At 42.3% G+C, this 21,493-nt stretch overlaps 1 protein-coding gene across 7 annotated transcripts in view; it reads right to left on the reverse strand.

The window, feature by feature from the left end:
* abl2 (c-abl oncogene 2, non-receptor tyrosine kinase) overlaps positions 1 to 21,493 on the reverse strand; it is a 125,763-nt gene that overhangs the window by 35,183 nt on the left and 69,087 nt on the right. For 6 of the 7 annotated variants that reach the window (XM_068037446.1, XM_068037445.1, XM_068037441.1 and 3 more), the window contains exon 2: positions 2,478 to 2,648. In XM_068037446.1, coding sequence (XP_067893547.1) covers positions 2,478 to 2,648 — 171 coding nt within the window. Of the gene's footprint in view, positions 1 to 2,477; positions 2,649 to 15,786; positions 16,073 to 21,493 lie in introns of those variants that run through there. The other variant, XM_068037443.1, reaches the window with a different exon arrangement.

Raw genomic sequence — 21,493 nt, forward strand, 5'->3', positions numbered from 1 at the left:
CACTGCCAAGGATTCCCCTCTGTCATGGGTGACAGGGCCCTTGACCTTGTCTGTTCCATTTCCTGCACTTCTGTTCTCACCCCTTACTCTTACTCCACGGACGATGATAGAGTTCTCCTTGTCCTCACCTTTCACCACCCTCTGCCATTTCTGTCATTTCCAGTGTGATGATACCAAACACATCTTCCCCTCCCGTCAGCATTCCGATGGGACCGTTCCCTCCACGACACCCTGGTCCACGGTTCAATCACTCCAATAACTCCAACTCCTCCCACGTCATTCTCCATGAAAGCAGAGGAGATGCAACACCAGCCCTGTAGTTCCCCCTTTCACACCAGCCAGAGCCCCATACACTCTGTCTAGGTGAAACAGCAATTTACTTGCAATTCGTTCAGTTTAATATACTATATTTGGTGCTCATCATGCGGTCACCTCCACTGGGGTGACGAAACGTAGATGGATGACCACTTTGCGAACAACTCTTCAGTCCACAAGCGTGGCCCCGAGCTTCCAGTCGCCTGCCATTTTAATTCTCCACCCCATTCTCACTCTGATTTCTCTGTCCATGGCCTCTTATGCTGTTCCATTGAAGCTCAACGTAAGCTTGGGGAATAGCATCTCATCTTTCTATACTCTGTTCTGGACTGAACATTGAGATCAAAAATTTCAGATCATAACCTCTGTGCCCATTACTTCAGAATGTTATTCCTATTTACTCTCCTGTACACCCATCTTTTGTTGCTTCACTTGTCCTATTACCATTTCCCATTGTTGCACAATCATCCCTTTCATCATTTAATCTCTCCTGTTTCTGCCCTACGACAGATCTTCCCCTGCCTCTGTACTTGCTTAAAACATGTTGAATCTTTAACTTTTTTCAGTTCTGATGAAAGGTTATTGACCTGAAATGTTAACTGGTTTTCTCTCACTCCACAAAAGCTGCCTGATCTGAACATTTCCAGCATTTTCTATTTTTATTTCAGATTTTCAGTATTTTGCTTCTGTTTAATATCCAGGTCTTTGTCATGCCACTAATTTTGTGTGAGCTTTCAATGTTATTATCAGGGTAATGGAACTCATGACATTTGTAAGATTGTTAACATTATGTTGTAATAAGAACAGTTTTGCGCTCTAGGCCCATGCCCAGGAGGATAAACTCAAATGACATAGGACCTTTCCATCTAGCAGTGGAGCTTTACATCCCATTAACTGAGCTAGATTTAAACTTGGGTTCCGTAGATCTAAGGCTAATACTAAACTGTTGAGCCATTCAATCCCTTTCACCATGCAACTTAACAGACCATATATTAAAACCTACATCCAGTACCTTGACCAAACTGAAGGATACATTTAAAACAAAATAATTAAACTTCATCAGCTCAGCAAGCAATTCAATTTCATGGATCTCCTAGCATTTGTACTTGGTGAGAAATTCATTCTTCCAATCATCTAATTCTGCTCAACAGAATTCAATAGAACTGATCTACATCCCGACGTCACTCTCCATGATTGGTTTAATACTCTTGTCCTTCGACAAAATCTTACTACAAATTGAGACTAATGGCAGATCTAGAGTCGTGCGAAATTTTGGCCTTCTGATGTCGTGTCCAATGGTCTCAAGTTTCACACTTGATTGCAATCAAGAGCAGGGAAACCACACTTTGAACTTCACTGCCACCAATATGAGGAAAAATACCAGTAAATTCTCCCTAAAGGAAATCCAGAAGTACTGTAAATTTCTACACCAAACAGCATTGTAATGCAGCATGTCAGTCCTCTCAAATACTTATTGAAAGTCGGTTAGAGAAAATTAGTTCAAAGATGCACTTGTATATCAACATTTCAAACAACTAAGCCATGAGTGGAAGAGGTTTAACAGACCAGTGGCTGCACTGCAGAACTAACTTATGTAGGGAGCCTAGTTATTCTCCAATGCATCTGCCAACACCTCAACTGTAAAATCATCACTCTTGCATTTAAATCCCTTCATGGCCTCACTCCTGATCTCTGTAACCTCCTCCAGCCCTACATGATCTCTGCACTCCTCCAATTCTGGCCTACTGCATGTCTCTCATTTTTATCACCTCACCATTGGTGGCCGTACCTTCAGCCGCCTTGGGCCCAAGTCCTGGAACTTGCTCCCTAAATCCCTCTGCCTCGCTTTTCCTTTAAACGACTCCTTAAAACCTATCTCTTTGACCAAGCCTTTAGTCACCTATCCTAATATCTCAATGTGGATCTGTGTTCAATTTTGTCGAATAATGCTCCTGTGAAGCACATGGGATTTTTTACTACGTTAAAGGCAGTTAAATAAATACAGATTGTTACTGCATCCACTGATCATTTAGACCAGTCGCAAACCAACATTCACTGATGCCTTTCTAAGTGTGCATGTGTCAGGCTTGTGTCAGTATCTAACTCCTTCAACAAGATGTGGTTATTCATACAACAGTTCATGCAGAGATGTCACTCCTTACCTTTAGTAATGCTTAGTGTGTTGTCACCACTCGCAACAAAGTCATAAAGTGCAACAAATAGATTAGGATCACTTTCAGTGGCTCCCAAGAGGTTCTCCTTCGAGCTCCACCTCACTGCTTCGTTGAGTGTCTGCGAATCTATGTCAGAACCAAATGGACGGTGCAAAACTTCTGTAAGGAGAGATTTGAGTACTCGTGAGCAGTACACAAACAAGCATAGCAACTAACACAGTTAATCAATGCAATTAGTGCTGTGACATTAAAAGAGTAGCTCAAATTTTGGTAAAATTGGTGATAAACTATTTAGCTTTTTAGCAAGGGTTTTTTGCCTGAGTGAGCAATACCTGCCACCAAGAGCCCCAAGCTACTCACAATGCTTTAGATTATCCTTTGAGCAGCTCTGCGAATGATTACTGCAGCACAAGTGGATTGTATGGGGAGGAGGGAGTGGAAGCAGAGGTGGAGATCTGTAAACTCAAAAGCAAAAAAAACCTACAAACTCTGTCAAAAGTGTTTTTTAAATTTATTCGTTCATGGTGTGTGGGCATCGTTGGCTAGGCCAGCATTTATTACCCATCCTTAATTGCCCGAGAAGGAGATGGCGAGCTGCTTTCTTGAACCGCTGCAGTCCTTGGGGTGTAGGTACACCCACAGTGCTGCTTGGAAGGGAGTTCCAGGATTTTGACTCAATGACAGTGAAGGAACGGCAATGTCAGGATGGTGTGTGGCTTGGATGGGAATTTGCAGGTGGTGGTGTTCCCATGCATCTGCTGCCCTCGTCCTTCTAGGTGGTAGAGATCACAGGTTTGGAAGGTGCTGTCGAAGGAGTCTGGCTGAGTTGCTGCAATGCAGCTTGTAGATGGTACACAGTGCTGCCACCGTGCATCAGTGGTGAAGGGAGTGGATGCTGAAGGTGGTGGCTGGGGTGTCAATCAAGCAGGCTGCTTTGTCCTGCATTGCATCAAGCTACACCCATCCAGTCAAGTGGTGAGTATTCTATCACACTCCTGACTTGTGCCTTGTAGATGGTGGACAGGCATTGGGCAGACAGGAGGTGAGTTACTCACCGCAGAATTCCCAGCCTCTGATCTGCTCTTGTAGCTTCTGGTCAAAGGTAACCCCAGGATGTTCATAGTGGGGGATTCAGCGATGGTAATGCCATTGAACATCACGGGAGATGGGTAGATTCTCTCTTGTATGAGATGCTCATTGCCTGGCACTTGTGTGCACCAATGTTACTTGCCACTTGCAGCCCAAGTCTGGATGTTGTTCAGGTCTTGCTGCATCTGGGTATGGGTTGCTTCATTATCTGAGGAGTCGCGAATGGTGCTGAACATTGTGCAATGATCAGCAAACATCCCCTCTTCTGACTTTGATAGAGGAAAGGTCATAGATAAAGCATCTGAAGATGGTTGGGCCGAGGACATTGCACTGAGGAGCTCCTGCAGTGATGTCCTGGGTCTGAGATGACTGACCTCCAACAAACACAACCATCTTCCTAGGTATGACTACAACCAGCGGAGAGATTTCCCCCCTAATTCCCATTGACTCCAGTATTGCTTGGGCTCCTTGATGCCATACTCAGTCAAATGATGGCTTGATGTCAATGGCAGTCACTCTCACCTCTGGTGTTCAGCTCGTGTCCATGTTTGGACCAAGGTTGTATTGCTGTCAGGAGCTGAGTGGCCTTGGTGGAATCCAAACTGAACTTCACTGAGCAGGTTATTGCTCAGCAAGTGCCGCTTGATAGCATGTCGACGACCCCTTCCATCACTGTGATGATGGAGAGTAGATTGACAGGGCAGTATTTGGCCAGATTGGATTTGTCCTGCTTTTTCTGTACAGGACATACTTAGACAATTTTCCACATTGCTGGGCAGAGGCCAGTGTTTTAGCTGCATTCGAACAGCTTGGCTTGGAGCATGGCTAGTTCTGGAGTACAAATCTTCAGTACTATTGCTGGAATGTTGTCAGGGCCCATAGCCTTAGCAGTATCCAGTGTCTTCAGCCATTTCTTGATATCACGTGGAGTGAATTGAATTGGTTGAAGACTGACATCTGTGATGCTGGGGACCTCAGGAGGAGGCAGAGATGGATCATCCAATCGGCACTTCTGGCTGAAGATGGATGCAAGTTCTTCAACCTTGTCTTTTGCACTGATGTGCTGGGTTCCCCCATCATTGAGAATGGGGATATTTGTGGAGCATCCTCCTCCTGTTAGTTGTTCAATTGTCCACCACCATTCACGACTGGATGTGGCAGGACTGCAGAGCCTAAATCTGATCCGTTGGTTATGGGATCGCTTAACCCTGTCTATGGTGTGCTGCTTCCGCTGTTTGGCATGCAAGAAATCCTATGTTGTAGCTTCACCAGGCTGACACCTCACACTTAGGTATGCTTGGTGCTGCTCCTGGCATGCCCTCCTGCACTCTTCATTGAACCAGGGTTGGTACCCTGGCTTGATGGTAATGGTAGTGTGGTGGATAGCTGAGAGGTTACAGATTGTTGTTGAATACAATTCTGCTGATGGCCCACAGCACCTCATGGATGCCCAGTTTTGAGTTGTTAGATCTGGTCGAAATCTAGCTCATTTAGCACATTGGTAGTGCCACACAACACGATGGTGGGTATCCTCAATGTGAAGATGCGACTTTGTCTCCACAAGGATTGTGTGGTGGTCACTCCTACCAATACAGTCATGGACAGATGCGTCTGTGACAGGTAGATAGGCGAGGACGAGGTCAAGTAGGTATTTCCCTCTTGTTGGTTCCCTCGCCCTCTGCTGCAGACCCAGTCTAGCAGCTATGTCCTTTAGGACTCGGCCAGCTCCGTCAGTTGTTATGCTACCGAGCCACTCTTGGTGATGGACATTGAAGTCACCCATCCAGAGTACATTCTGTGCCCTTGCTATCCTTAGTGCTTCTTCCGATTGGTCTTCAACATGGAAAAGCGCTGATTTATCAGCCGAGGGGGAGCGGTAGGTGGTAATCAGCAGGAGGTTTCCTTGCCCATGTGTGACCTGATGCCATGAGACTTCATGCGATCTTGAGAGTCAATGTTGAGGACTCCCAGGGCAACTCCCTCCCGACTATAACACTGTGCCACCACCGCTGGTGAGTCTGTCCTGTCGGTGGGACAGGACATACCCAGGTGTCAGGGACATTTTCTTTAAGGTATGATTTCCTGAGTAAGGCTGTCACGCTGTTGCTTGCCTAGTCTGTGGGACAGCTCTCCCAATTTTGGAATAAGCCCCCAGATGTTAGTAAGGAGGACATTGCGGGGTCGACAGTGCTGGGTTTGCCGCTGTCGTTTCCAGTGCCTAGGTCGATGTCAGGTGGTTCACATGGTTTCATGACCTTCCTTCATTCACAAGGTGGGGATGTTCGCTGATAATTGCGCAATGTTCAGCACCATTTGCAACTCCTCAGGTACTGAAGCATACTCAGTGTAGAAATGCAGCAAGACCTAGACAACATCCAGGCTTGGGCTGATAAATGACAAGTAACATTCGCGCCACTCAAGTCCCAGGCAATGACTAGCTCAAACAAGAGAGAATCTCGCCATCTCCCCTTGAGATTCAATAGCACTACAATCGCTGTATCCCTCACTAACAACATCCTGGGGGTTACCAGGATGTAGGCGTATAAATACCATGGCTACAAGAGCAGGTCAGAGGCTAGGAATCCTGCGGCGAGTAACTCACCTCCTGACTCCCCAAAGCCTATCCACCATCTACAAGGCACAAGTCAGGAGTGTGATGGAATACTCTCCACTTGCCTGGACGGGTGCAGCTCCAACAACACTCAACTAGCTCGACACCATCCAGGACAAAGCAGCCCACTTGATTGGCACCCCATTCACAAACACAAACTCCCTCCGCCACCAATGCATAGTGGCAACAGCGTAACATCTACATGATGTACTACAGTAGTGCATTAAGGCTCCTTAGACAGCACCTTCCAAACACGCGATCTCTACCACCTAGAAAGACAAGGGCAGCAGATGCATAGGAACACCACCACCTGCAAGTTCTCTTCCAAGCCACATACCATCCTGATTTCCTTCACTATGGCTGGGCCAAAATCCTGGAACTCGCTTCCTAACAGCACAGTTGGTGCTCCAAGGACTACAACAGTTCAAGAAAGCAGCTCACCACCACCTTCTCAAGCACCATTAGGGATGGGCAATAAATGCTGTCCTGGCCAGTGATGCCCACATCCAATGAATTAATAAAATAAAAATTATTTTCTTACACTTTATAGAGTTTCAATACAATTGAGTGGATTGCTGGGCAGTTAAGAGTCAACCACATTTTTGTGGGTCTGGAATCACAGAGGCCAGACCAAGTAAGGACAGCATATTTCCTTCCCTAAAGGACATGGGTGAACCAGATGGGTTTTTACAACAATCGGCAATGGTTTCATAACCCCCATTAGACTAGCTTTTAATTCTGAAATTATTAATTGAATTCAAATTTCACCATCTGCTGTGTCCCGAAGCCATGTCCCGAGACCCTTAGCCTAGGCATCTGGATTACTAGTACAGTGACATTACTATTATGCCACCACCTCCTCAGTAACTAACTTGATATTAAAACTATCAGATTTACATACTTCATACAAAAGCGCCCATGATTTTCAAGAAAGGTTTCTGTCTAATGTCGGTACTAAACCAAAAATAACATTTCTAGGCAAAAGATATAAACACAAACTGCCCCTAAAATCCAAGCAGAAAAATGTGCCTCGCTGAGGGCTCTCTGGTATGAAGAGGTCCATGCACACTTCCAATCTGATATTCAACATTTATGTACTGCAGAATCAAAACACACATTCTTAGGAAGACTGGAGAAAGAACAGCTGGCAGGTTATCACATATGGGTTGCGCAGGGGAGTCTTCAACAACTAAAAGCAAACTTGACCACAACAAAATTCACTCCACTTAAAACACAAAATGTTTTTAAAAAACTTCAACTTAACTTTAGTGTGAAATAACAACAAATTAACCTAATAGGATTAAATGTGTCTCTGAAACCGTCACACCTGTAATCTATTCATTTTTTTGATTGGTGCTCACTAATAGAGCACTGTTGATATATACTGGGTGAGACTGAATGTGTATTTTAGGGTATGAAATCCCTCTAAGTTTTCCAGGATACATCATCGGAAGTATGCACCACTTGTGGCCAGAAACACAAGTAGCCTCCTCTTGGCGCCTGTGAGGGGATCTCTGAGTGAATTACTGGAAGACACAGAGACACGTAACTGTCTATCCATCTTTTTTTCTCTGACTGCCAAGAATATGAAAGGAAACAAGGAAAGATCAAGGAAACTGAATTGGAATTCATTGCTGTAGTTGAAGAGATAGCATTCAACTCAAAAGACTGCTCCTACTTTAAAAAACAGTCAAAGGCAGACTGAGTCAACATTGAAACACACAATCCTGTAACTTCTAATCATTGGTGAAACAAATGGTACAACAGTAAAGTTAAAATAGCTTAATGACAGATGATTGAAGCATTTCTATCAAGCAGAAGTCACAACATTCTGCATTTTGAAATTTTGGCGAATTCGGCTTAAAATTCAGAAAAGGAAATCTATATACAGGAGTTTACACTGCTACTGAAAATATGATAGCTCAGTTCATTCCTGTTCACCTCATCACAGGATAAATACTGATGATAAAGGCCATTCAACTCATCCTAGCTCATTATTCCACAGTCTCCTGATGCTCTTCCAATCACAGCAGCATTTCTGTAAAGGCAATCTCTCACCAGACATAAATAAAGTAAAACCAATCATATAAAGATTAACATACCCAATATAGCACTTGCAGCTTTGCAAAAAAAAAAAAATCTGTAGTTAAATATCAGAATAGTTACAAAGTTATACATCTCTCCAATATATCTGACATTTCTCTATATTTTATTGCGCATTTCTGTTAATTTAGCAATTTAAGTGAAAACAATTCTGCCAAATATCAATTTGATTTTATGTCCAATTATTAAAATGCACTCTGCATTAAGAAAAACTGCAATCTTTTTAACAGTAACTTATTCATACTGTACCTTTAATATAGAACTCAGAAGGGAAGGGCAAGGGCTCAGAAGCATTCTCACAGAAGGAGGTTAGCCCAAGCCTGTCTTCATCAAAACTACTGGACGGCAGCAGAACTGCTCCAGAGCTCATCTTCATATGTTCTATCAATAATCTAGTTGGGTTTCAAGTTATTCGGTAAAAACATTCACTTGCACCATTCACGTGTCCAACTTTGACAACAGACTAGTGGGTGTAAAATTCCAAAAAATTCACAATGTTTCGGCTGGTCGAATCTTATCCCATTAGATCAATAGAAGTTATCACGTGGGAAGATGGATATGTCGCAACTGATACTTTTTTTTTACACACAAATGCCTGCCACCCAGCTAAATTAACTCATCACAGAACATTCTTCAGTGGATAGTCATACAATAACAAATAATTATGTACGTAGAAAGGCATTTTTCCATCAGAATGGTCACGAAACTACCTTTAACGGACACAGTAAACCCTTTCAGGCATTGCTTTCTCTAAGACATTTGAGAAAAAGTATAGTATGTCACTGATATTTTGTCCCCCCAGCTTTTCTTTTTGTCTGACTTTCCGTTCTGCATGTGGCACTGTCTGTAGGAATAAACATAAAATAGTGGAAGTGCAGTAGGGCAATCCTGTGGTGCCATTTTTTTTTCTCTTCAAGACACTGATCAACCTGAAGCATACTTTTAGTTCTTTATTTAGTTTTGTTTTCCAGCAATTACCTTTTTCCAAAACCACCCCTTCGATCTCTTTTTAAACTGCATTCGTGACTTGTGTAGATATGAAACGAATCATACAACATGGAGTTCTTAATTGCTTTAAAGGAAGAAGTCTGTGGTTTGCAAAATTATCTAACTGGGTGGTTGAATTATTACAAGGCTGTTATGAGATGACTAAAAACCAGCTTGGCGGAAGCACGTACACAATCTGGGGTTTGCCGCCTTATCCCACGGTTATTAAATAATACAGTATAATGAAATCATTTGTTTGTTCAACAACTCAATGGAAAAGTGCCACTCCATAGTATGCGCTGCAGCATGTCAAGCTTACTTTCAAGTGCCACAACTTCTAGCACCAAGCAGCACAAAAGCAGCGAACTCATGGAAACATCTGTAAGTCATACAACATTCCGACTTGGCCATATTTCACTGTTCATTCCTGGTCACTGGGTTAAAATCCACTAATTCTTCATCTGACACCACTGTGGCAGTATCAGCAAAGTCTTCACCAGTTCAAGCAACAATTTGCATTTATGTAATGCCTTTAACATTGCAAATTGACCCAAAGCATACTACTGGAGTGCTATCAAACAAAACAGAAGATCAAACTCCACTTTCTTAAGACAATAATAACTGCAACCTTGCAACTGCTCCCAAATCCCAACAAAATTTTTAAAAGTTGGCTGGTTCAATCAGATATACAGTCTTGCTTTAAATGTTGTACCTTGTAAATTTCCAGGAAGCGATTCAATTTTTGAAAAGGATTCACAAACACATCCTGCAAACATAACCTGCCATGAATATCCTCATCCACAACACCAGAAGGTATTGTTACAACCGAGGCAGGAGGAGTGTACTGTTTTTCTAGTTCCACTTCTCCACAGATCCCAAGATATACACTTACCCAGTTACTGATAGGGTCATAGACTCTACTCTTCATCACAGAAAATACACCAACCAGGTTTCTTCAACAAGCAACAAAATCAGTTTATTATTAAACAAGACATAACCAGTAACGAAGCAAAGCATTAACACAGATTGAAATATGTAAGTTCCCTTTTCACCTTAGCCCCCCAACACACACACAGGTTAACCGAAAAATAGAGATTTTCTCTTTCAAACTCTGTTACAAAAAAAAGGTAAAAAAAAAACTTCGACCAAATACTTGCTAATTCTGGACGAAAAAAGACAAGCGATGGAATGATGTCAGTTCTCCCTTTTTGGTTTGGTGTCCGAAATATGCGTAGATGGCTGTCTCTGGGATCTTTCCAGAATTTCTTCTCTGGAGACGTTAAGGATCAGTTTGGCAGGCTTTCCAGGAAATATGCGGCAACAGGCGTTTCTGGAAGGCCTTTTAGGAGGAACGCAGCATCAATTTCTCTATTTCTTATACTCTCTCAAAGCGATGGAAAAGTTGGCAGGCTTTTCTAAGAGATAGAAAAAGGGTGAGCTGGGGTTTTGTCCTTGGCAGGCTGATTTTTGTTGAATTCCTTTCAAAACACTGTCCAAACTGCAGCTGACTATCCAAAGCGAAACCAAAAATAATATCTCAAAAGTCAAGCCTCCTGACCCCTATAAATCTTGACCTGTCACTTTTGTGTAAACATCTCCTCCAAGTCTAAAAGCCCCTGTTGTGTATTTATCTTAAGGCAGGTGACTTCCAGTAAATGTTGTTCTCAAAAAAGACCTCTCAGCATCCCTTCAATGACCCCAATGAAAAAAACATGCATGGAATTCTTTTCAGTTTTCCCAGATAAAACAATGTCCATAATTCTAAAATACACGAGCCCTCAAAAAATTTTAACCAAACAATGGAAGCACTTTCGTAACGCATAGTAAATAACAGTGACTTTTTACTGACAGTTAGCAATATTGGTACTATAGCAATTAGAAGTTCCTGTGGACATTTAATTTCATAGTTGTATGAATAAATGATAGTTCCTGGCTTCAATGAGATTATGCGACCGACACTTTGTCCCTATTGGCCATTCACAAGGACCACCAATTGCTGCCCTTCTTGAGACCTAACAAATAAACTTCGAGCAAGATGCTCAAGGCATCTCAGTTAATCAACTTAACTTCTGAGGAAGTCTTTACTAAGTCTAAATTGTGTTCCTGGCTGAATCATTGAAAAACTATTTCTAAAACAGAAGGTGTTAACGATTCCTTCCATCAAGCAGCTCTTACTCACAAATATCCTGCTCAAAGATAACACTCAGCTGCAGCTCTCATTACAGCCTTGGTTACAACATGGCTATAAAAGCTGAATTCCAGAGGTAAGGCAACAGTGACTGCCGTTGACGTCAAGACACCATTTGACCGAGCGTGGCATCAAGGAGCTTTGTTGAAGTCAATGGGGATCGGTGGCAAGCTTTCCAGTGGCTGGAATCATATAAAGCACAAAGTAAGATGGTAGTTGTTGATGTCGGAGACCAACCATCTTACTCCCAGGACATCAGTGCAGAAATTCCTCAGGGAAATGTTCACTGATGAGTTCAAAATTAATTACAATTCCTCAGAAAATTAAGCCTACATGCTTTATCCATGCCTATATGCAGCAAAACCTGCTTGGGCCTGGCCTAAGTGGCAAGCAACATTCACACCTCGCAAGTCATAGTCCTGGGCAATGATCATCTCCAAAAAACAAGATTCTAACCAGCTCCCTGTGGCACTCAAAGACATGCCATTGTGTTACACAGATTTTGTTTTTGTATTAAAAACATACGATTCTGTGTATTTAAAAAAAAACTGAAAAAGGATTTCAGTGGATATTGAAACACCTGAACTCTATGGATATTTAGAAAGGAAGTTCAACAGGAGCTGAAATTGTAAACAAGCACAGGAAAGCAGGTAATTTCAAGGAAACCAGTAAGGGGTTTGACCTCAGACCTACTCTGAGTGACAAGAGAGAGAAGTTTCAGTTTAAAAAGTTTGGACAAAAAGCAGGCATTTGTAATTTCTGACCTGCCTGGAGATTGGAAGAAGACACAGAAATAATATTACCTCTCTGTAAAGAATCCCTGCATCAAGAGTGGTCCTGTTGCCTCCTGCATTTTTATAAAACCCTGAATGCTTGCAGAAATCTTGGCTCTTTAAAAAGGACTTTTGCATCGAATATGTAACAGAGAACTAGTCTGTTGCTACACCACCGATGGAAAACATGTGTGAAACCGGCTGCAGTTGAATTTCCTTGAATGCCTACCCATCACAGACTGCTCATCAATATCACCTGGAAAGACTTCGAGTGACATCCAACTATTGGACTTTGGGACACCTCACCAAACCGAAGAACTTCCTTCCAGATCATGACAAAGTTATTTTATTATTCCTTTCATTCCTATGAAGCAGCTGTAAACCAAAATCCTTTCCCCACCCCCCCAGTTAACCGGCTTTTTTTTGGATGTATGTGCATGTCCATGAGGGCGAGGGAAATAAGGAGCTTAAGGGCGGCACAGTGGCGCAGTGGTTAGCACCGCAGCCTCACAGCTCCAGCGACCCGAGTTCAATTCTGGGTACTGCCAGTGTGGAGTTTGCAAGTTCTCCCTGTGTCTGTGTAGGTTTTCGCCGGGTGCTCTGGTTTCCTCCCACAGCCAAAGACTTGCAGGTTGATAGGTAAACTGGCCATTATAAAATTGCCCCTAGTATAGGTAGGTGATAGGGGAATATAGGGAAGGTGGGGATGTGGTAGGAATATGGGATTAGTGTAGGATTAGTATAAATGGGTGGTTGATGGCTGGCACAGACTCGGTGGGCCGAAGGGCCTGTTTCAGTGCTGTATCTCTAAATAAAAATTTTTTTTAAATATCGCAATTCTTCTACAGATTTACTTGGTTATTGGTTAAGACTTGGTTTTATAATAAATAATTAATTTTGTTGTTGATTGAAGAAATCTGGTTGGTTACAATAGAGTATCTAACTGGCTGTTTTGGTACATGGGAATGTTTATTGTTATGCTGTGACCTGTGGAGAAGTGGGACTGAATAAACAGTGCACTCCTCCCACTTCGGTCGTAACAATTGTCAAATCCCCTACCATTAATTATTATCCCTCGACCAGAAATTAAACCTCCATTTAGAAAGACATGGATTAAAGACAGCACGGATTTATTGAGAGATCATGTCTCACGAACATGATTGAATTTTTTGAGGAGGTAACATGAGGGCTGATGAGGATAGTGCATTTGATATAGTTTTTATGGATTTTAACAAGGCTTTTGATAAGGCCCCACATGGCAGATTGGTCAGGAAAAGTAAAAGCCCTTGGGATCCAAGGCAAAGTGGCAAGTTGGATCCAAAATTGGCTCAAAGGCACAAACAGGAGAGTCATGGTCGATGGTCATTTGTTTGACTGGAAGACTGTTTCCAGTGGGGTTCCGCAGGGAACAGTACTGGGTTCCTTGCTTTTTGTGGTATATAATAATGATTTGACTTGAATATAGGGGGTATGATTAAGAAGTTTGCAATGATACAAAAATTGGTCGTGTGGTTGATAAAGAAGAAAGCTGTAGACTGCAGGAAGATATCAATGGATTAGTCAGATGGGCCGAACAGTGGCAACTGGAGTTCAATTGGGAGAAATGTGAGGTTATGCATTTGGGAAAGGCTAACAAGGAAAAGGTATACACAATAAATAGGCGACTGCTAAGTGTAGAGGAACATGTGCATGTCCACATATTCCTGAAGGTGGCTGGACAAGTATATTAAGTGATCAAGAAGCAGTTTGGGATATTTGCCTTTCTTTCCTGAGGCACAGAATCTAAGAGCTGGGAGGTTATGCTGGAACTGTATAAATCACTGGTTAGGCCACAGCTGGAGTACTGTGTGCAGTTCTGGTCACAAGATAGGAAAGATGTGATTGCACTAGACAGGATACAGACGAGATTTACAAGGATGTTGCCTGGACTGGAGAGTTTTATTCTGGAGAAAAGATTGGAAAGGCTACGGTTGATTTATTTGGAACAGAGGAGGCTGAGACGAGACCCAAATGAAGCACATAAAATTGTGAGGGGTCCAGATCGAGTGGATAGGAAGGCCCTATTCCCTGTGGTTGATGGGTCCTTCAACACCTGTTGAAGGACTGCACTGCCAATCAATTACAGCCCTGCAAGTCAAGGATCACACCCATTTTGAACATGCTCCAAGAGACCTTTAATCCCTTGTGTCCTCGTGCGCATGTGAGTTAAACTTAGCCAGGGCAGCAATAAAAGTGCTACAATTGGCTTCAAGGGATGGGAAGGAAAAAAAAACTAGGCAAGCTTCCTGCTGCTGATCAATAGTCCTTCACAACCTTGGTGCATCACCAACATTCACTGTTTATGCATGCGCATGAAAAATGTCTACGATATTGATGGACATTGATAGACATAGATGTCTATGACATCTAAAAATGGTCATTTAGATAAGGCAAGAATGGAACTATGTGCAACCATGGGTTGCCACCTTCGAAGTGCAGAGCAAAGAATTTAGCCCCAGGGGTGGGAAATTGAAAAAAAAAAGCATGTGTTCACTATTACAATCTTAATGGAACTGACCTCCGTTCCCCTGGGTGAGGCTCAACAGGCATCAGCACCCCAGGTCAGGCAGGAGAGAAATGAGATATGGATCCACATGCTGGTACTGCACATTTATGAATATTGGCTGAGGATATGATGAGGCTCAGTTGCGATGCATTCACAGCTGAATAGCTTGCCAAACTTCATCAAGCTTTACATGTGGAAAATAGCTCCTTGTCTACGAACATACGAACTTGAAGCAGAAGACCACTCGGCTCTTCGAGCCTGCTCTGCCATTCACTAGGTTCACGGCTGAACTGATTACTCCACATTTCCACCTACCCCCGATAACCATCCACCCCCTTGCTTATCAAGAATGTATCTACCTCTGCCTTAAAAATATTCAAAGACTCTGCTTCCACCACCTTTTGAGGAAGAGAATTCCAAAGACTCATACAACCCTCAGAGAAAAAAATTTCTCATCTTGGTCTTAAATGGCCGATCCCTTATTTTTAAACAGTGACCCACAGTTCTAGATTCTCCCACAAGGAGAAACATCCTTTCCACTTCCACCCTATCAAGACCCCTCAGGATCTTGTATGTTTCAATCAAGTCACCTCTTACTCTTCTAAATTCCAGCGTATACAAGCCTAGCCTGTCCAATCTTTCCTCTTAAGACAGCCCACCCCTTCCAGGTTTTAGTCTAATAAACCTTCTCTGTGCTGCCTCCAACGCATTTACATCCTTCTTTAAATAAGGAGACCAGTACGGTACTGAAGGCTTTTTAGTGCATGTTGAATTGCTCCTTTATAAGCGGAGAAAGGAGAAAAATCAACAGGGAAAAAAATTAAAAGGAGAAAGATCTTGACTGAACAAAGATTAATGACAGGAGCCATTGCTTACTCAAACCTGCATTAGCAAAAGCATCGCTAGTTTCATTACATCAGAATGAACAGCATTGCTAAGTGTTAAACATACAAAAATCACAATTATATACAAAACCATTATAAGAACTCAAGGATCTTTACCTCCTCTGCAAAAAGAAAACAGCCCACTTCCAGTAAGGTCGCATAACATCAGCCTCCAGTACATCACTCCAGAACCAAGTAGTGCATGGATCCTAGATGTTCATGGAAGCATTTAAACTTTCCCAGCAAATCTTAAAGTGTCAAATCCATTTTAGAAGACCCTGAACTACAAATAACGCCAGTCCATTTTAACTGAGCTGATGCTCTAACAGTTTGTCTGAACTCCTCACTTGTCAAACCGCATGGACTGGGGATATCTGCGCAAGTATATACTTAGGGTGTTTAAGCACTACTTCCTGTCTCTTTGATGACCTACCCTGGCTGGCGCCGCAACTTAACAACAGGGTCTTTCATAGCCTGACTCCCAACAGCTGGTCACAGCCTGATGCAATACTGCATCCATATGCCCCAACTACGAGAACCAGACCCAGACAACTCCAAACGGCAGCTAACACCTGATAACCCTTCAATTGGACTATTCACGTAAATTCTCAGAGGCCTTCACTCTACCCAGCTGCTAAGGACAAGTGCAGGCTTGCACTAACAGTAGTCTTTTTCTAAGTTAACCGTATCTTCAGCACGAATAATTATTCATTAAGATGATACATATCCAAATTTTCATTTCTAAAACTCAGATACTCTTGCCTTTTATTAGGGTTTCAATTTCAGCTTTAAAGGGGATATGTAAACATCGGAATATTATGGGCATTGCTCAGCACACAAATACATGATTTCCAGCGCAGGCATGTAATGCCATCACGGCAAACGCCATGTTGAATTCCTTTAGGTTATTACCGCAACCTCCAATCCCCAATATTCCTTTGAGAGTAGGACATTCTTATTTAACATCAATGTCAAGAGATGTGAAATTCAACATGGCCAAATTCATGAAGAGCACCGACTGATTTGTTTTGCAAGAGTTGCACCAAGTTCAGTGCATTAGGCAGACATATCCACAGCAAAAATAGGAAACACCTTCCACATTAGCAAGCCACCATTACAGCCATCACTGGTTCTAACAGTCCCAGAAATGGGAATTATGTTGCAATGTTAGTTCAGCTATGCACTGTCCACTGTGGCAGTAAAATGCGACCCAGTCAAAACTTTATTTGGAGGAGAGTCTGCTGCACTTCAAATTTCTGGAGAATGCAAGCTGCAGTGTCCAGCCCATAAAATATCCATCTGCTCAAATCATTTTTGTTCCAGACAGGGCAAAATAGAATGCAGTGTTGACTTAACCATCATTTCTTCACTCACAAGCACTGAACAACATCTGCGAAGTAACCACATTACCAGTGAATATGAAGATCCAAACTAATCTATTAATATGGCTGTATTCATAGATATGACAAGCATGTTTTTTTTTCCTCTTTGTAAAATATTGCCATAATTTAAATAGTCACCACATTACCATAACTCATTGAGTCCATTTTTTAAAAATACCCATTTTTGACTCAATTTTTTTTTACAAATAATTTTGTTTGGGGTAAAAGTACAAGTCAGCAATCAACTGAAATAACAACGGTCAAAAAAGGCGAACTTGTGGTCGGAATGTTCAAATCAGGTCTACACATTGACGTAACTACTTGAACAAATGCTACATGTCAAACAGTTCCATCTTTGAGCCGTAAAAACAACAAAGGTCCTAGGCTCAAACCTGGTGGCCTATTACCGCAGCCGATCGTGACCCTGCCTGTGCTGAGTTAGCCCAGCTCAGCCAGGAAACAGGTAGGAGTACCACAAGTTACTGCCTTGTCCCTGGATATGGGAAAGCCATCAGCAAGGGTTTCCCTCTCCAATTGCTACATCGCAACTCTTAGGGTCAGGGTACACATATGGGCTCCAGGGCAGAACAGGATGCGACTCAGCTGTGATGTCCTCCACAAATAGATAGTTTGAGTGCACTCATCAAGGCTCACACATAAACAATGAATACCCAGTCAAAGGATTAGAGTCTGGCCTGTGCACATGGAACCTACTCCAGCAAGGAAATTAATTTCAGAAAAGGAAAGAATCATGCAAAGCAAGTCTCTTGTGCACACTTTAAGCACGTCGCATTTAAATAGCCAGGTTTTAAACAACCCGAGGTTTTCTCCTTTTCTACTACTATTAAAGCTTGCTCTGTTCAGGGTAACAACCTGAGAAGTATTTTGAAGAAAACATCTTGCTTAACAAGGACAAAAGATCTATCAACAATAAAACAAATTCTGATTGCACCGTCAGCGTGCACATCAGAATTGAAAATTTGAGTTCAGTAACTTGGATGAGGGTTTTATTTATTCGTTTATGGGATGCGGGCATCGCTGGCTAGGCCAGCATTTATTGCCCATCCCCAATTGCCCTCGAGAAGGTGGTGGTGAGTTGCATTCTTGAACCGCTGCAGTCATTGTGAGGTAGGTACATCAGCAGTGCTGTTAGGAAGGAAGTTCCAGGAGGTTGACCCAGTGACAATGAAGGAATGGCGATATAGTTCCAAGTCAGGATGGTGTGTGGCTTGGAGGGGAACTTGCAGGTGGTGGTGTTCCCAGGCATCTAGTGCCCTTGTCCTTCTAGGTGGTGAAGGTCACGGGTTTGGAAGGTGCTGTCTAACAAGCCTTGGCGAGTTGCTGCAGTGCATCTTGTAGATGGAACACACTGCTGCCATTGTGCGTCGCTGGTGGAGGGAGTGAATGTTTGTGGATGGGGTGCCAATCAAGCGGCTCCTTTGTCCTGGATGGTGTCGAGCTTCTTAAGAGTTCTTGGATCTGCACACATCCAGGCAAGAGGAAAGTATTCCATCACACTCCTGACTTGTGCCTTGTAGATGGTGGACAGGCTTTGGGGAGTCAGGTGGTGAGTTACTCGCCACAGGATTCCTAGCCTCTGACCTGCTCTTGTAGCCATGGTATTTATATGGCTACTCCAGTTCAGTTTCTGGTCAATGGTAACCCCCAGAATGTTGATGGTGGGGGATTCAGCGACCGTAATGCCATTGAATGTCAAGGGGAGATGGTTAGATTCACTCTTGTTGGAGATGGTCATTGCCACAGCAACATGGTTTACTCTCAACTGCCCTCTGAAATGGCCAAGCAAGCCACTCAGTTGTCAAGGGCAATTACGGATGGGCAACAAATGCTGGCTTTGCCAGCAATGCCCACATCCCATTAAAGAATAAAAATATAATTGAAACATATCTGACATCTGTACAATCTATTGACCCCTCTCCATGTCCCTGAAGTTGATTTCAATTCTCTTCAGTTAATTGTACTCTTATGTTTCTACAAACATTGATGTGTTCCCTATGCACCAATCCAGATCACTGATACATAAAAATCAAGAACAATTATCACAAATCAGGAAATGGAAGGGAGGGAGGAACTCAAGAAAGTATAATCATCAGGAAAGTGGCACTGAGCAAATTGTTAGAGCTGCAGGCTGACAAGTCCCCGAGTCCTGATGGACTTCATCCTAGGGTCTTAAAAAGAAGTGGCTAGTGAGATAATTGATAAGTTGTGTTGGTTTTAATTTTCCAAAATTCCCTAGATTTGGGGAAGGTTCCATTAGATTGGAAAATAGCGAAAGTAACTCCTTTATTCAAAAAGAGAGACAGAAAGCGGGAAGCTACAGGCCAGTTAGCTTAACATCTGTCATAGGGAAATTATTAGAAATTATTGATGACGCTACAACAGGGTACTTAGAAAAATTCAAGGTAATCAGACGGAGTCAATGTGGTTTCGTGAAAGGGAAATCATGTTTAACCAATTTATTGGAGTTCTTTGAAGTAGTAACATGTGCTGTGGGTAAAGGGTAACTGGTGGATGTACTGTACTTAGCTTTCCAGAAGGCATTTGATAAGGTGCCACATCAAAGTTATTGCAGAAAATAAAAACTCATGGTGTCGAGGGTAACATATTGACATGGATAGAAAATTGGTTCTCTAGCAGGAAACAAAGTATGCATAAATGGGTTATTATCTGGTTGGCAAGATGTAACGAGTGGTGTGCCACAGGGATCTGTGCTGGGGCCTCATCTTTTTACAATTTATATAAATGACTTGGATGAAGGGTCTGAGGTATGGTTGCTAAATTTGCGGATGACACAAAGATAGGTAGGAAAATAAGTTGCGAAGAGGACATGAGGCTACAAAGGGATATAGATAGGGTAAGTGAGTGGGCAAACTGAGTACAATCTGGGAAAAAGTGAAATTGTTCCTTTTGGTAGGAAAAATAAAAAAAAGCATATGATCTAAACTGTGAGAGACTGCACAATTCTGAAATGCAGAGAGATCAGGGTGGTCCCAGTAAATGAATTGCAAAAAGTTAGTATGCAGGTACAGCAAGTAACTAGGACAACTAATAGAATGTTATCAATTATTGCACGGGAAATTGAATACAAAAGTAGGGAGGTTATGCTGCAGTTATACAGGGCATTGGCGAGACCACATCTGGAGTACTGCGTACAGTATTGGTATCCTTATTTAAGGAAGGATGTAAATGCGTTGGAAGCAGTTCAGAGAAGGTTTCCTAGACTAATACCTGGAATGGGCGAGTTGTTTCATGAGTAAAGGTTTGACAAGCTAGGCTTGTATACACTGGAATTTAGAAGAGTAAGAGGTGACTTGATTGAAACATACAAGATCCTGAGGGGTCTTGACAGGGTGGATGTGGAAAGGATGTTTCTCCTTGTGGGAGAATCCAGAACTAAGGGTAACTGTTTAAAAATAAGGGATCGGCCATTTAAGACCAAGATGAGAAATTTTTTTCTATGAGGGTTGTATGAGTCTTTGGAATTCTCTGCACACACGGTCAATTGAATATTGAAATAAGTACCATCTCTGGTGGCAGATTCAGCCTGCTACTGTCCTCTCCTATTTGAATTGGTTCAACTTCAAACATGACCCATTTCTGAGATGTCTTGTACAATTTAAGAGCATTCTAGAACCATTTGCAACATCAGTTTTTTTTTTTTTAAACTGTCAATCCCAACAGAATTCTGATAGCTTAATACTTGGTAATAGCTTCACAACCACAAATCGTTCTATTTGTCGTATCTACTTCTCCATATTTGTACATATGTACCAAGTACTGTTAACTTGTGAGAGGATTTATCAAAGAAATGCGCCTCCAAATATGCAAAACTATCCACTGGAGCAAACAAGTCCTTTTCATCAAAAGAACACAAACAAATGATAAGTCTCAAATGTAAATTCAATTAACAATTCAGACTTAGCAACACCATGATTAATATGATCATGTATCCTCATGAATTTCAGTTGAAGCTTAAATTTGTGTGTATTACTCAACATTTGAAATGCTGGTGTTGACCCTCATTACATATAATTCCTTAAAATCTACTAACCTGATCTGCACGATAAAGTTACTGTCTGCTTAATAGATATTTGTCAATTAGTAAAACACACAGGCAGACGCAAACCTGTCGATGAGACTCTGCAGGCATTCTTCAGTGTGAGATGTTAAAGCAGCATCGTCAGCAAAGAGGAGTTCTCTGATGAGGACTTTCCGTACTTTGGACTTCGCTCTTAGACGGGCAAGGTTGAACAACCTGCCCCCTGATCTTGTGTGGAGGAAAATTCCTTCTTCCTTCTCACACTGAAGAATGCCTGCAGAGTCTCATCGACAGGTTTGCGTCTGCCTGCAATGAATTTGGCCTAACCATCAGCCTCAAGAAAACGAACATCATGGGGCAGGATGTCAGAAATGCTCCATCC

The sequence above is a fragment of the Heterodontus francisci genome, chromosome 8 (genome assembly GCF_036365525.1).
Source record: "Heterodontus francisci isolate sHetFra1 chromosome 8, sHetFra1.hap1, whole genome shotgun sequence".
Taxonomy (NCBI): Eukaryota; Metazoa; Chordata; class Chondrichthyes; order Heterodontiformes; family Heterodontidae; genus Heterodontus; species Heterodontus francisci.